The sequence below is a fragment of the Lontra canadensis genome, unplaced genomic scaffold, assembly GCF_010015895.1.
Source record: "Lontra canadensis isolate GAN:19392208 unplaced genomic scaffold, GSC_riverotter_1.0 scaffold25, whole genome shotgun sequence".
Classification (NCBI taxonomy): domain Eukaryota; kingdom Metazoa; phylum Chordata; class Mammalia; order Carnivora; family Mustelidae; genus Lontra; species Lontra canadensis.
In genome coordinates, this window is record NW_022631019.1 from 15,609,903 (window position 1) to 15,625,710 (window position 15,808).

The 15,808-nt window shown below is 47.0% G+C and overlaps 2 protein-coding genes across 3 annotated transcripts in view; one reads left to right on the forward strand and one right to left on the reverse strand.

Annotated features, from left to right (window-relative positions):
- Positions 1-13,509: 13,509 nt before the first annotated feature.
- On the reverse strand, positions 13,510-14,657 carry LOC116871345 (basic salivary proline-rich protein 4-like). Its single transcript, XM_032864032.1, has 2 exons — positions 14,653-14,657; positions 13,510-14,428 (listed from the first exon to the last, which is right to left on the reverse strand). Exons 1-2 carry the CDS (start codon positions 14,655-14,657, stop codon positions 13,510-13,512), a joined length of 924 nt encoding a protein of 307 aa, XP_032719923.1.
- CDC42 (cell division cycle 42) overlaps positions 13,631-15,808 on the forward strand; it is a 47,697-nt gene continuing 45,519 nt past the window's right edge. Inside the window, exon 1 of one of the 2 annotated variants that reach the window (XM_032863692.1) lies at positions 13,631-13,725. The gene's annotated coding sequence lies outside the window, so the exon portion shown is untranslated. The remainder of the gene's footprint in view (positions 13,726-15,808) is intronic. The other variant, XM_032863691.1, reaches the window with a different exon arrangement.

Consider the following 15,808-nt stretch of genomic DNA (forward strand, 5'->3'; position numbering starts at 1 on the left):
TCACAATGTCCTGTGGTGATTTACCAATTTAGCTTTGACTCAGCATTTGAGAAAGTTGAGATAATTATCAGGAGTAGATGTGAGCTAGAGATAAGACAGGAGCAGGTCAGCCCTTTGTGTGCAGTCAGAATTTAAATTCCAGCTGAGAAGGGGATAAAACAGGGTCCTCCAAGGCGAGTAACTCTTGGATCTGTTTGATTTGCTCTCCCTGTTTCCATGGCCTGTGTTCCACAGCTTGTCACCCCCACAAGAGAACTAAAGCATCTGACCATTCTCTGCTGCTCCTCCTGAAGCAGGTCACCCTACTTTTTGTGTGTGGAGACGTGTGCTTTGGTTGACGGCTGAGAAAGCAGTCCGTAGCTGTGGTTATGTTAGAGAGTAAATAGCAGCTGCTTTTCCTCAGTGTGACCCAGTCTTGAGGAACCTTTCTGCCTCTGTGGCCTGGCTGTTGGATTTTTACATCTGCTGTAATCAACTTGCTGCCAGTTCAGAAACTGATCTTTGGAAGAGGGACTGGTTAGCTCCAAGCTGGAACTCGTGTTTATTCTGCCGGTGTGTTAATACTTCCTGTGCCTTCCGGACTGGTCTAGATACTAGGACACAAATACAAAACCCAGTGAAGAAGAAATGTATAGTTTTTTGAAGAGAGAGGAAGATGTTGAGCTCTATGGGTAGGATCATTAGTAAAACTAGTCTTCCTTTTTTTTTTTTTAAGATTTTGTTTATTTGAGAGAAAGCATGTGCAGGGGTAAAGACAGTGGGAGAGGGAGCAGAACAAGCAGAACTTCCCCTTGCTGAGCACAGAGCCTGATGTGGGGCTCAATCCCAGGACCCTGAGATCCTGACCTGAGCCAAAGTCAGACATTTGAATGAACCACCCAGGTGCTCCAAAAACATTTCCTATTTAAACATGCACGCACGCACTCTCTCTCTCTCTCTCTCTCTCTCTCTCAAAGCAGAGGAGAGAGGAAATAGCCAAGTTAGGGAAGTGAGATTTTTTTTTTTTTAAGATTTTATTTATTTATTTGATAGAGATCACAAGTAGGCAGAGAGAGAGGGGAAGTAGGCTCCCTGCTCAGCAGAGAGCCTGATGTACGGAGCTCGATTCCAGGACCCTGAGACCATGACTTTAGCCGAAGGCAGAGGCTTTGACCCACTGAGCCACCCAGGTGCCCTGAGAAGTGAGATTTTAATTGGACTTGGGTGGGAGATGACAGAATCCCACCTTGAGACAAAGTGTGGAAATGCTTGGGGAATAGCAAACATACAGAAGGGTGAACTGTGCCTTTTTTTTAACTAGGTTAAGCTTTTCTTTCTTTTTAAAACCATTTTATTTTTTAAAGATTTTATGTATTTGATAGCACAAGCCAGGGGGAGCAGCAGGCAGGGAGAGGGAGGAGCAGGCTTCCCCCTGAGCAGGGAGCTGGATGCATGGCTCGAATCCAGGACCCTGGGAATGTGACCTGAGCTAAAGGCAGATGCTTAACCATCTGAGCTACCCAGGTAGCCCTAAAACCATTTTAATTTAAAGATTTTATTTTTTATCAAGTCCTCTCTACAGACCCAACGTGGGTCTCAATCTGACAACCCTGAGATCGTCAGTCTGACTGAGCCATCTAGGTGCCGCATAGGTGAATTTCTAGTCCTAATTCTAAGAGTAAAATTTAACATTGGCAAAGGAGTTAGGAACCACGGTAGGGTTGGAGTATCTTCAATACTTTAATTTGTTCAGAGCATTATGAAAGTATTTCCTTTAGTCTGCCAAGATCAAGAACTCCTGGTGTTAAGAATTTCCTGGCCTGTACCCGTTTCTCAGCTGCTTTGGTGATCTGGAATATACTGTTAAGTAAAGGAGCCTACTTTCCCGGTGGACCCAGAAGTTACCACCTTCGGGATTGTATGGCTTGACGGCGGAAATGTCCTAAGTTAATGTAGCACAGATTTTCTCAACATGGGCAATTTGGAGCCAGAGAATTCTCTTCTGTGGAGGCTTGTCTTGGGCATTACAGGATGTTCAGCAGCATCTGTAGTCTCTCCTCATCAGCTGCTGACAGCACCGCACTGAAGAGACAACCAAAAATGTCTCCAGACATTGCCAAATGTTCCTCGGGGGCAAACTGGCCTTTAGTTGAAAACTGGCTAAACAGGAGAGTTGGTCACGGATACGCCACAGTTACCTTGGGATCCCTGGTCTCTTAAGCTTCATGTTGAATTGAGAAAGCTCTACGGTATAAGTTGGGTTTCATGTTGGAGTGTCCAGCTGGTTCAGCTGGTAGAGCGTGCGACTGAATCTCAGGGTCATGAGTTCAAGCCACACTTTGGGCATGGAGGCTACTTAAAAAAGTTGGGTTTCATATTCCCTGCATATGTTTGGGTAATATCACCTACTCTGGCAAATCTTAAATTCTTTGCTACAAGGATTAAAATGATCCCTCCAACTCTTGCCATTCTATTGAGATGGTTTACCATGTGCTAGGATAGATGCATTTGTGATTCATTTAATCCTTATTGTCATCTGACTTCACCTATTTATATAAATATACCTGCTTTACAAATAAGAAAACGAGGTTTGCCAGCTACTAGATGGCCAAGAAAATGGTGAAGATGGGATCTAAGCCTGGGATTTCTGTCCCCCTCATCTTGGGCTTTTTCTATCATGTCTGGAAGTAGGACTTGAACAAGCATCTCTTGAGAATCTCCTGCATGCAAGATGTTTCTTCTTTTCCTTTTTCCCTTCTTTATCTTACAATTTTTTCAGATTTTATTTGAGAGAGAGGGAGAGAGCTCAAGCAGGGGGAGGGACAGAGGGAAAAGGAGAGGCAGATTCCCTGCTGTGCAGGGAGCCAGACTGGGGGCCTCATCCCAGGATCCTGGGATCATGACCTGATCCCAGGTCATCTTACAATTTAGCATAACATTCCCTAGCTTCATTTGATAGAGAAAAAGTATAAAAACAAAAATGGCCCATAATCTCACTTCCTAGGGAATTCCCATTGACATTTTTCAAAGCAGAAAATATATCTGCAAGTGGATAGAAAAGTCCAAAAAGTATGGAAGGGAATAAAAGGAAAATGTAAAGCCTCTTCCCATTAACAGTCTGTTACAAATCTTTCCAGAAGTTACCAGTTACACAGATGTAATCATACACATGTGGGTGCACACAGGCATATGTCCCTTTTTTATTTACACGAAATGCATGTTTAGGTTATATATTTTTCTTGACCAGTAGGTCTTGGTGTCTGTTGCTATCAACATACAGAGATTTGCTTCATTTAAAAAAAATTTTAAGCAGCTGCAGAGTAGTTCCTTCTATGGCTAATACTTAGCTTTGTACTTTCAGAAAAAAAAAAAATGCAAGGGAGAGGATTTAGGTATGGGGTCAAACCTCTAAAGCATAAGATGTTTAGAGAGGTAAGTGACAGCCACAACTCAACCCCACAACCTCCACACCCTGACAGCAGAACTGGTACAATTCAGAGCGCCCTAGCACCATGTCCTGGCAACCCTGTGGTCCGAGCTCTTTCCCATGGAAGTGAATTTACAGATGAGGCTCCTTTCCCCCAGACAAACCCAGTAAGAGGAGAGGCTGGAGTCCATCTCCATTTCATCTGGCTCCAGCCCCATGCCCTTGTCCTGAGGTCACACTGCCTGGATATCAAAGAGCAGACCAAGTCCAGCATTTTGAGAGCTCTGTGGGGATTTGAGAGAACAGTAATTCCCTGTCTCTCTTGCCACCACCCGAGATGATTCCTGTGCTTTCTCTTTGCAGTCTGCATGACCCAGCTACTGCTAATGTCTGTCATTGTCATTAAAAAAAAAAAAAAAAAAAAAAAAGATTCATTTAGTTATTAAGGAGGGAGAGAGAGCACAAGCTGGGGGAGGGGCACAGGGAGAGAATCTCAAGCAGATCCCCCCTGAGGGTGAAGCCTGATGTGGGGCTGATCTGTGATCGATGAGATCATGATCTGAGCTGAAACCCGATGCCCAACCACTGAGCCACCCAGGCACCCCTGTCATTGTCATTTCTTGAGTCCATCTAGAGCCCAGTTCTAAAGAACCCTAAACACTTTGAATTCTGTGAGAGGAAGGAGGAGGAAAATGCGGAACAACCCGAGGGAAGTCCTTCTCAACTGTACCCTGTGTCTAACTTTCCCTTTGTGATTGTTTTGATTCCCAAGTTCTGCAAAAGAATAATTTCATCTAGTTATTGAAAAATGCTCCTGCCAGATGGCTACTGGTGAAAACCAGTGTTAGGACCACAAGGTAATTTGAGATTCTGAGCAACTGGCTGGTGCCATGGAAAAATATGTCATCTATTGGGCAACTACTCCCTGAGCAGTGAGTGGGTGCCAGGGCCTGGCTGCCCTAGAGGAGGCCAGCTCTGCGGGGTGTGGGGACCATGAGGAGTCCACTGTGATGGTGGCGGCGCCTGGAGCACTCAAGTGTAGCTGGCCCTTCCAGGAGCATCATGTGTGGTCACTTTCCACGGGCAGCTCAGCTCAACGTTCTTGACAATGGCTTGACTATTTTGCTAAGCATTTTCCACCCACTGCCAGGCATTTATTGGACATTTTCCCTTGGCCTGGAATGCCTCTCTCCTATGCCTCCCCCAATCTTTGCCAGCCTACTACTACTCATTTTTTATGACGCAGATTGGCAGGGTCCCCTGCATGAAGCCTTCTTTGATTTCTGGGTCAAATTAGCATCAGAAGCCCTCCTGTGAGCTCCCCTAAACACCTCAGCTTTAGTTACAGTCCCTGTTCATTCAGCAAATGTATGTAGTGTACTCGATATGCCATGCCCTATTCTAGGGATCACGATGGCACAGTGTCCGGGCTGTGCCCCCAGGCAGTTTGTGGGCTCCCTCAAGAGAGAATTTCTGTGTTCTTGGCCTCCAGTGCAGGGCCTACCCATGGTGGATCCTCAAGGAACAGTTTGATTTTTGTAGGAGACACCTGATCACTGCCTGGTTGAAAGCTCTTCTTTCTAGTGAACGAAAACAACTAGAATTCATGGGAGACAATGGGAGGGAGCAAGTGGGAGAGCTGGGCATAGAGGTAAACAAAACAAAAAAGGGAAGGCTTCACTCAGGAGGCTGGTTTCCCTCTCTGTTCTGCACCTGACCTTGCAATGAGGTGAAGTTAACTGCCCTTGGCTGCCTCTGCTCGAAAGCTCAAAGGCCCCCTGGGTGCGTAGCAACAACCCGACTGCCCAGAGTGGTGATTTAGAAGCTGGGTGTGTCCCGTGGGCAGGAAGCCACCGCACCACCAAAGCAGCCAGGGCCCCCCCTTCACTTCCTCTGAGCCAAAACTCCGTCTCCAAGTGGGGCCAATACTTAGCGTTAGCTGCGTCTTAAGCTCAAACTGGAGGTTCTGGCAAAGATAACTCCAGCCCTTACGAGGTGTGTGATCTCATACCAAGTCATGTCACCTCCCTGAGCTTCAACTCCCACACCTGTCTTGTTCCTGTCTTATTCCAGCTAGGCTCACCCTCCCGCAGCACCGGAAGCACAGAAACATCCAGTAGATGCTAATGTGGCTGAATCTGCCTGATTAGGTGAAGATTCAGTAAGTGATTCTCAGGTGACACTTTGATCTTGCTCTTTTCTTCTGAGCCCCTCTCTTGAAACTCTCCATCTTCCCATTTCTAATTTCTACACATTAAATCTTGTTCTTAGCTTCTCATTTCTTACATCCCATTTCTCTGCTTTCTTCTTTTTAGGATTTTATTTTTTTTTAAGATTTTATTTATTTATTTAACAGAGAGAGAGAGATCACAAGTAGGCAGAGAGGCAGGCAGAGGTAGAGGGGGAGCAGAAAGCCTGATACAGGGCTCAATCCCAGGATCCTGAGATCATGACCTGAGCCAAAGGCAGGGGTTTAACCCACTGAGCCGAACAGGTGCCCCAAGATTTTATTTTTTAAAGATTTTATTTATTTATTTGACAGAGAGAGATCACAAGTAGGCAAAGAGGCAGGCGAGAGAGAGAAAGAGAGAGAGAGAGAGAGAGGAAGCAGGCTCCCTTCTGAGCAGAGAGCCCAATGCGGGACTCGATTTAAGGACCCTGAGATCACGACCTCAGCTGAAGGCAGAGGCTTAACCCACTGAGCCACCCAGGTACCCAAGATTTTATTTTTTTAAGTGATCTCTACACCCAATGTAGGGCTTGAACTCACAACCCGAGAACAAGAGTTACGCACTCCACCCACTGAGCCAACTAGGCACCACCCAGCTTTGCTTTTCTTTTCTGCAGTCATTAAACCTCCCCATCAAGACTCAAAAATATTCCTCACCTCTAAAAAAATCATGAGTGTTTTGGTTTTTAGGCCAATACTATTGCTAAGGTGAACTTTAATTTTTTAAAAGATTTTTTATTTATATTTGAGTGAGAGAGAGAGAGAGAGAGAGAGTGAGATCATGAGCAGGGGGGAAGGGTAGAGAGATAAGCAGACTCCCCTCTGAGCAGGGAGCCTGATGAGGGTCTTGATTCCAGGACCCTGGGATCACAACCTGAGCTGAAGGCAGATGCTTAAACGGCTGAGCCATCCAGGCATCCTAATTTTTTAAATTTATGTATAACAGACATCCTGGAAATTGTAGGACTGGATGAAATTGTCCAAAGTGAGCATATCCCCATAACCACTGTCCAGATGAAGATACAGAGTTTAGCCAGCTTGCCGAAAGTCTTCATCAGGCCCTTTCCTAGTCTTCACTCTCCCGAAAGGTTAGCTATTGAGATTTCTGCTGCCACAGAATAGTGTTGCCTGTTTCTGAACCAAACGAAATCACACAGTGTATACCCTTTCGTGCTTGTTGTTTTGTGTTCAGAATTATCTCAGTGAGAATCATCTACCCCTTGAGCCTCTTGCTTATCCATGCCTGCGTACATGGACATTTCCATTGTTTCCTCCAGTAGTCAGCATCCCCAATCTGGCCTGGGCAGCCTGTGCTGGTCCTCTAGATTTAGATCAGCCCTCACTCCTTTGGGAAACTTTCCCTTATCAGCTCTGGGTTTGAATTTCAGCTCTTCCACCAGCTAGCTATATGACTTTAGGCAAGTGGTACTAATCTCTTCATGCCTCGTTTTTGTTGAAGGCAATAATTTCTATATTCCAGAGTTCTTGTGAATTTCAAGTGACATAATACATATTAAATACTTAGAACAATGCCTGGAGCATAGGAAGCACTTAGTAAACGTAAAGTATAACTCTTTTGAATATTCTGCTTTTCTTTGATTCTCCCAGATTCTTGTACAAACCCTTATCCAAGCACTTGTTTTGATTATTGTTTGTCTCACCATGACACCTTAGCTCCTTGAGTAGAGATGTCTTCATTCATTGTATTTTTTCAACAAGTAATTATTAAGTATGCACTACATTGTAGCACTGAGGGTACAGCAGGAAAGGAGCCTTTAAATTTACTTTTTAATAGGGAGAGACAGATATTAAGAATATTAAAGGGGTGAGATCATTTTGGAGAGTGATAAGGCTGTGAAAGAAAAAGCAGCATGGGGCGGTAGTGGGTTGGAACTGCTACTCTAAGCTGGGTGGGGAGGAGGTCTTCTGAAAGAGTTGTTATTTGAGCAAAGACATGCGGGATGAAAAGGAGCAGGCTCATGCAGAACAGGAGCATTCAGGGCAGCAAGTGCAAAGGCCCTGAGGCAGGCACAGTAAGCTCAGTTCTGTCTGAAGAATGCCAAAGAAGGCAGGATGGCTGGAGCCCAGTGAGTGAGTGCATGGTTCTGAGGATGTTGGAGATGTGGACAAGAGCCAGGAGAAGCCATTCAAGAGGTTAAGCAGGGGAATATCAGTTATCTTCGCATCTGAGGTGCCTAGCACATAATATATTCACTGAGTGTTGAATATTGGTCACAACATGCCCATGACCAGTTGGTTCACATGAATAATTCTCAGATCGTTTTTCAGATTAAAACTTCATCACCGTACCATGTGCCTCTGGGTTTTTACCAAACCCTACCAGTGCAGATGGAGTTGCTCAGTCATTTCTAGACTTTTCTTTCCTCTATCCTGTCTCATGCACCCTTCTTCAGTGACCCAGATTGTCTCCACCAGAGATCGTAACAGAGATGAAGGAGACAAGCCTGGGCCAGTTCGAGAAAAGGCAGGTAGGAAACAGGTTTGGTCAGTTCCTCTCCTTTCTCTGACTGCAGGAAAGGTCCCGGTCTCTAGACAAGCACAATGATGTGGCACAAAGTGGAGGAGGGAGGCTGAGCAGCAGGAGGGGCTCAGAAGGACAAGGTCCCTGAGTTAGAGCTGATGGGGTAGTCCTGCAGGTGCAGCAGACCTTAGCCCCTGAAGGTGTGACAGTCAGATTGGGAGCCCATCTGGAGTCCTAGCAGCAGAGTGGGGCTGCTGGCACGGCCTGAGCCACGACCATGATCAGTCAGAGGAGGGGAAGATCCAGCCGATAAATCAGGAGGGAAGGGTAGACTTGTGTCTTAGTGATAGGATTTACACAACAGCAACTCCTCAGTTACAACAGTGAGACTTTATTTTTGTTTATTTCCAACCTATATTTTTATGAAATGTTACACATGAGGAAAAGCACATAAAACAAATGTGCAGTACAATGAATGATTATAAAGCAGACATTCATGTCATCATCACTGAGCTCAGGAAATAGACCACTGCCAGCACTGCTCCCCTCCAATCTCACCCAGATTACAAACTCCTTTAGAGGCTGCCAGCAGCCAGATTTTTATAATAATCACTTCCTTGCTTTTCTTTATAGTTTTATCACCAATGAATCACATGGAAAGTCTTTTTTTTTTTTTTTTAAAGATTTTATTTATTTATTTGACAGACAGAGATCACAAGCAGGCAGGGAGGCAGGCAGAGAGGGGGGGAAGCAGGCTCCCTGCTGAGCAGAGAGCCCGATGCGATGCGGGGCTCGATTCCAGGACCCTGGGATCATGACCTGAGCAGAAGGCAGAGGCTTAACCCACTGAGCCACCCAGGCGCCCCCACATGGAAAGTCTTAAATTGGGATTTTCTCATGTAAATCCTAAGACTGAAGACCACAAGGGAGAGCCTCTTTCATGTGGATTCCCAGGCCCTGGGGAGATGGTGGTGGATTTGCTGCTCTTCTGCCTTTGGCAAAGAATGCTGTTTTGAGGCTTCTCTCCCTCATTATGTTTAAGGCACCTGAAGAGCAGTGTGAGGGGAGCAAAAAATGCACCCCAAGCTGAGCCAGTCCCTGGGAACTTACTGTAGGGTAGAGAAAACATGGATAAACATGACAGAACAGGGAGAGCGCCTAAAGATACCCTCAGGTGAATGCTATGGGAGTTTCGAAGAAGCAGAGATCACTTTAGCAGCCAGAAGAGGAACAGGCTTTGTGGGAAAAGTGGCAGTATGCTCATTCATGCATTATTTATCAAACATTTTGGAGGGCTGGCAGTTTGCCAGGAAATTAGATAAAAGGATACAAAAATGAATACAGTAAGATCCCTGCCTGCTCATGGCTTAATGGTTTAGTTAGCACAGACACAAATGATTTTAATACAGTATGCTTTAAATACACAGTGTAATAGGAATGATGGGTTGCCTGGGGGTATCAGTCAAGGCTTAGGAGCTGAGATCCACACTAATCCTTGAAGGAGAGAAGAATAGGAGTTTGGCAGACAGGGAAGGGAACTGCTGGAGTTGCAGAAGCACAGAGGTGGGAAAGAACACAAGGTCAGTGTTGGTAAAAGGTACAGTTTATGGTGGGAAGGAGAGAGGGACTTCATAGGTAGCATGGGTGAGCGGGAAAGGTGTCCTAGGCAAGGGGAACAGCATGAGCAGGAGCATGGAACCAAGAAATCATGGTACCTACCTGCACGATACTAGATAATTCAGTCTTGCTGCCGTGTACACACATAAGGTGTGTGATGGAAGGTGGGATAATTAATTTTAAATGTCAGCTTGACTGGGCAAATTAAATGTCAGCTTGACTGGGCAATGGGGCTCAGATACTTGGTTGAACATTATTCTGGGTGTACTGGTCTGTGAGGGTATTCTGGGTTAAGATTATCATTTGAATTGGTAGACCACGTAAAGTAGATTGCATGCCCTAAATGTGGTGGGCCTCATCCAAGCAGTTGAAGGCCTGACTGGAACAAAAAAGGCTGACTCTCCCATAAGTAACAGAGGTTTTTCCTGGCTTGGGACTCAAACACGGACTCTTCCTGGGTTTTGAGCCTGCTGACTGTTGGACTGTGACTGAAATATCGGTTCTTGTTCTCAAGCTTGAGGACTTGGACTAGACCCATACCCTCAGTTCTCTTAAGTTTCAACTTGTCAACTCACCATATGGCTCTTGGAACCTATCAACATCCATAATTGTGAGAGTGAATGCCTTTGAATACACCTTTTCAGATTAAAAAAAATGATTTATTTGTCAGAGAGAGAAAGAGAGAGCAGGCAGAGGGAGAAGTAGGTTCCCCGCTGAGCAAGGAGCCCGATGTAGGACTTGATCCCAGGACCTTGGGATCATGACCCAAGCCAATGGCAAATGCTTAACTGACTGAGCCAGCTAGGCATCCCAGAATAAATCTTTTTAGATAGATAGATGCAAAGCAATACAAATCAATCTCTCTCTCCCATTCCTTCTTTTCCTCCCCCTGTTCCTCCTGTTGCCTCTGTTCTTCTGGACAACCCTGACTAACACAGAAGGGAAAGGGAAATAACTTTGGAAAGGCAAGTTGGTGCCAGGGCACAGAGGACACAGAATGCCTGGCTAAAGGACTTTGAAATTTATTTTGAAGGCAAAGGGAAAAACACCGAGGTTCCTGAGCCAGAAAGTGACTTAATAGGAGCTGAGATCTAGGTAGGCAAAGGTTGTGGTGTATAAAATGAATTGAAACAGTGATAGTCAGAGGAAGCCTCTAGAGATGGGATATTGACTTTGTTTGCGTGGGACCTCTGATGCAGAGAGGTTGGTCTGGATGTAGTACAAGGGTGCAGGGGCCAGAAGCAGATAGAGGCACAACAGAACCCGAAGCAGGTGGGAACTGGAGATGTCGTCAGTGGCGCTGATGGGACTTGTGAGTAACTGGGAATTTGGAAATGGTGTGGGAATAGGGGCTGGAGGAGGTAGAGATTTGGGAATCATCTAGAAGGTGGTGTCAAGTGCTACACCAGGCGGCCACAGAAGGGCGGGGTGGCAGAATCTTGCAATTGTGACAGGAACCGACTCAACGTTGCTCAGCTAGTGTGACTGAAAATTTAAGTAAGACTAGATCCAAGGGCTCAAAAATGCCAGTGGGACTTGGTTTGATTGTCTCTTTCTCTCTGCTCTCTTTTTGCCCTCTGTTATGGTCCCCTTCCCAGGCAGTTTCTCTCCTTGCAGTGGGAAGATGGCTGCCACCAAGGCCAAGGTGACATCCTGCCCTCAGCAGAGAGATTCATCAACCGGACAGTTCTGACCAAAGTTCCAGAATTGAGTCTCACTGGCTCTCTTTGGGTCGTATGCGCATCACAGAACTGCTGCTAAAATTCTCTAATTCGCTAAGCCTGGGTCACATGTCCACCCAGCACCTAGCAGTGGAGACATCTCCTCTAGAGCCATGGGGATTGAGAATTGGGGGGAGGGGTTGCTGCAGAAATGGAAGTGCCTTCATCAGCAGGAGGATTGGATTCCAGGCTGGTAACCATGGGGGAAGGGGCGCTGGAGACCCACAGGGTGCTCCTCCCATTGGTATGAGGTAGCTGCAGCCAGAGGGGCAGTGGGGAGGAGGCCCCAGGAGTCTGGGGTCTAGGCTGGCAGCAAGGGAAGGGATAGACTGGGTTCTAGTAGTAATGCTGCTGCCTCTTGGGGCCGTGAAAAGATTGGGGAGGGCCATTTTGACAAAGACCTGACAAGAGAGAAGACAAAGTACTAAGTGAGCCCTTGTTCTGGGCTCTGTTGGGTGACACCCCATCAAGATATTGCTGCTCATGGAAAGGGCAGACATTGTCTGGGGACATTCATGGGATTGTGAGAGGGGATGAAGGAAAGGTCACTGCCAACTGGCTTGCAGAAGGAGAAAACACAACCAGATTTCCTCAAGTTAAAAAAAACTAAGCTGATGTATTTTGCAGTAGTCAAAAAGTTACAATAGCCGAAAACAACCTAAATTCCAATAATAGATTGATTAGATAGATTGTAATGTCCACACAGTAGAATATGACCTTTAAAAACGATGTTTCATTTGAGATGGAAAGATATTCATAGTGTAGTTTTGAAAGACAAAAACAAGAGTACAATCAGTTTTTGTGCAATAAATGTATATACACCTCTCTCCATCTCTATATATCCGGGAAGATGTACACCACAGTGTTACTATTTTGTGTCAGTAGGGGTAGAAACACAGCTGAAGCTTATCTTTTGATTTCTCTGTAATCACCTTCTGGGTAGTTGATCAATTGGAGCCAGCCCCTTGGGTCCAAGTTCCAAATGTGCCACTGCCTGGCTTGGCAACCTTTGGCAACTTCCGTTTTTTTTTTTTAGATTTTATTTATTTATTTATTTGACAGAGAGAGATCACAAGTAGATGGAGAGGCAGGCAGAGAGAGAGAGAGAGAGAGGGAAGCAGGCTCCCCGCTGAGCAGAGAGCCCTATGTGGGACTCGATCCCAGGGCCCTGAGATCATGACCTGAGCCGAAGGCAGCGGCTTAACCCACTGAGCCACCTAGGCGCCCCTTCGGCAACTTCCTTAACGCTTCTGAGCCTCAGTTCATTCATCATAAAAGAACAATAATGGTTCTTAACTGATAGAGTAGTTGTGAGCATTACATTATCTACTATTACATGCAAAGCTGTTAGCAACATGCCTATAGTAAACACCCAAAAATGTAGTTATTCTTCTTGTGCAATTGAAAAGCCCAGAAGGAAATATGATTATTGTATCAGATGTTTTGGAAACAGGTGTCTTTATTGGCCAAGTAGCTGAGGTAGTCACCAACAAATGAAGTATTATTAAGATAAGCCATTTTCCTGTAACACTGGGAAACGTCTGAGACTAAGATTGAGAGTTCCTATTCTCCCGAAGCCTGAACACTAGCAGGGAAGACAGATGATAAACAGGTGCTGTGAGGATAGGATGATCAGGAAGGCAGTGACATTTGAGGGCCGAGAGCCAACCAAAGGCTGCTGAAGAAGAGGAAGCCAAGGGAAACAGAGAGTGCGAGGTCTTGTAGCAGGGAGGAAGTCCCAGAACCAAAAGCCTGCCAAAGTGACTGGAACGAGGGACAGTGTGGTGTAGGGAGATGAGAAGCAGAGCGCGCCACGGAGCACGCAGTGCAGGCCTGGGTCGGGGGGTGGTCTCAGGCAAGTCATCACCAGCAGGCAAGTCAAAGCCTCCGTCTTTTTTTTTTTTTTTAAACTCCGTCTTTTTTTGCAAAATATTTGCTTTACAAGGTTGAAAGGAACAAAAGCATCGTTAGTGGCAGCGCTTTGCAAATGACTGTTTATAGCATCATTACAAACACAACCGTCGGAGAAAGAGGGGCGGAGCTTAGCAGCAAACTAGCGAGCCTTGTTGGTCGGCGCGTGCGCGGTAACCGGCCAGATGAACTCAGGCCCCGCCTCCAACCGCTGGGCCAGGACTGGCCTCCGGGCTCCGCCCTCTTCCGCGGGCACCCAACCCTGCGTCCCCTGCGTGCTGACGTCAGGCGCGTGCCCCTGTCCGGCAGCCGAGGAGACCCCGCGCAGTGCTGCCAACGCCCCGGCGGAGAAGCTGAGGTGAGTGCGGGGCCCGAGGCTCCCCGCGGGAGCGGGTCCCCCATCGTCCCGTCCCCGCCGCGCGGCCCGCGCCGTCTCCCCGTCCACGGGGACTCCCCGCCTCTGGGATCCCGGGAACCCTGGGAGCGCGGGGCGCGGGGAGGGGTGCCCGGCTCGCGCGGCGCCGTCCGGGCGAGCACAGGTCCGGGTTCTTTCGGGGAGCGGAGGGGAGAGGGTGGCGGCGGAGCAGGCGGGGGCGCTCGGCCGCCGAGAGGTGCGCGGCCCGGGCGCGGGGTGCCGGCCTGAGGGCGCGGTCAGGGCCGGGCTGTCACCGGACAGCGGCGGAAGGAAGGGGTCACACCCATCCCGGCGGCCTGGGGCCCTCTCCCCCTCGGCCCGGCCCCGCGGGCTCCGAGGACGGGCGGCGGGCCGAGGCGCGGAGGGCGGGGGCCGCGGAGCCGCTCGCGGGTGGCTCGGGCTCCCGGGCCGGGTCTGCCCCTGCGCCCCGGCTTGGACTTCCTGCTTCTCCGGGCGCCGCCGCGGACATTTTGCGGCGGGCTGGGGGAGGGGAGCGGAATCGCTAGCGCGGCGGGGAAGTGGCGGCCGGGGAGGGGGCGGCTCGCGGAGTGCCCTGGGCTGTGCCTGCGACGCGCTTCCCTCCTCGGCTCCGCGGCCCGGCGGCGGCGGCCGGTCGGGCGGGCCGGGTTGCTGTTTCTCCAGGCTCCTTTATTCCGACCCTTAGGTTGAGTTTCTAGCACCATTTCCGTTTGCTTCTCCAGTTCTCCCTGCTTATTCAGCTGAAGCTTCCCTTTCAGGGAGTTACCTAACCACCTCTCGAAACTGTCGTTCTGCCTCTTGCTTAATTCCTCTTATAAGGGTAAAATTTTCTTTGTTCATTTGTTTTTTCCTCCCCTTTAAGTCCAAGAGAAATGCAGTGTGGAGGATTACGTCATCGCAATATAAGGGGTGAGAGTTTTAACTCCTACAAGTCAGGGACTCACCGAATGTAGACAGCGTTTTGCAGCCTCAGGCACTCAGTGGCACATCCTGCCTGCTTCCCAGCGCATCGTGTTCATAGACGATCCTTTGAAATCTTTTGGCTGTCTCAAAGGCATCTAGAAAGAAAGTTTAAAATCTCAAGATTAGCTGGTGCCCGGGAGTATAGCGTAAGACACACCTACAGCCACTTGTGTAGGCAGTAACTTTAAAGATCCCTTTGCAGTCGAATGAAGTGATTTGTGGGAGAATTTCTTTGGTCCAAAATGACTTTTCCAGACTGTTTAACTTCTCCCTTATGACTTAGCGATGCACAGTACAGACCTAAGTTGGCTCACATGCGCTTTTTGTGGCAAGGGTGTGGTGGAAAGAGAATCCGTTTGTTTTACACTTTACCTTTGCTTGCTAGACAATTTAATTTTGTAATTAAAAACGAATTTTGGATTTTTAACCAAAAACACATCAGTATCTCTTTTCAGACTTTTGGATCACAGTATTTGTTCCTCAGAATATTAGGTACGTCCCCAGTTGTATATCCTTCATTGATTCTGGGGATATAGCACAGAAAAATGTTAGCACTGTAAAGCAAATGAGAGCCCATTGTGTAATGGCATTGTAGTAAGGGTAGTTCATGTTGGAACAAGTACTTTCCCATTGTTTCTCTTGTGTGTAGATAGAGCATTGCTTGTTAAGAAACACTTTAAAGAAGTAGGTTTAAATCAACTTTTCTATGTTGTGTAGGTGTTGTAGATGACTGGATAGGTATTGGGCTTGGATCTTCTGAAGTACATCTGTCATAATGTGGTATTTTGTTTTAAAACACTTCCTGTTGAATTATTTCTTGAGACTTCTACATTAAAGAAGTTTAAATATACATACATCAATTTGCATCATTCCTTTTAAAATATAGCAGAATGTTTAAACTTACAGTTTTTAAACTGAGGCAAGGATAAGAGATTGATAGTTAACGAGTATTAAAAAATGAGCGGTTTTCTAGTAATTTCTTCAAGACCTAGAAGGTATCACATCCTCTTAAAATGTTTCTGACCAAAATGTGTATTCAGTTAAACTTAGTTTTTTGGGAGTCTAAGGCCCATGTTACAGTAGT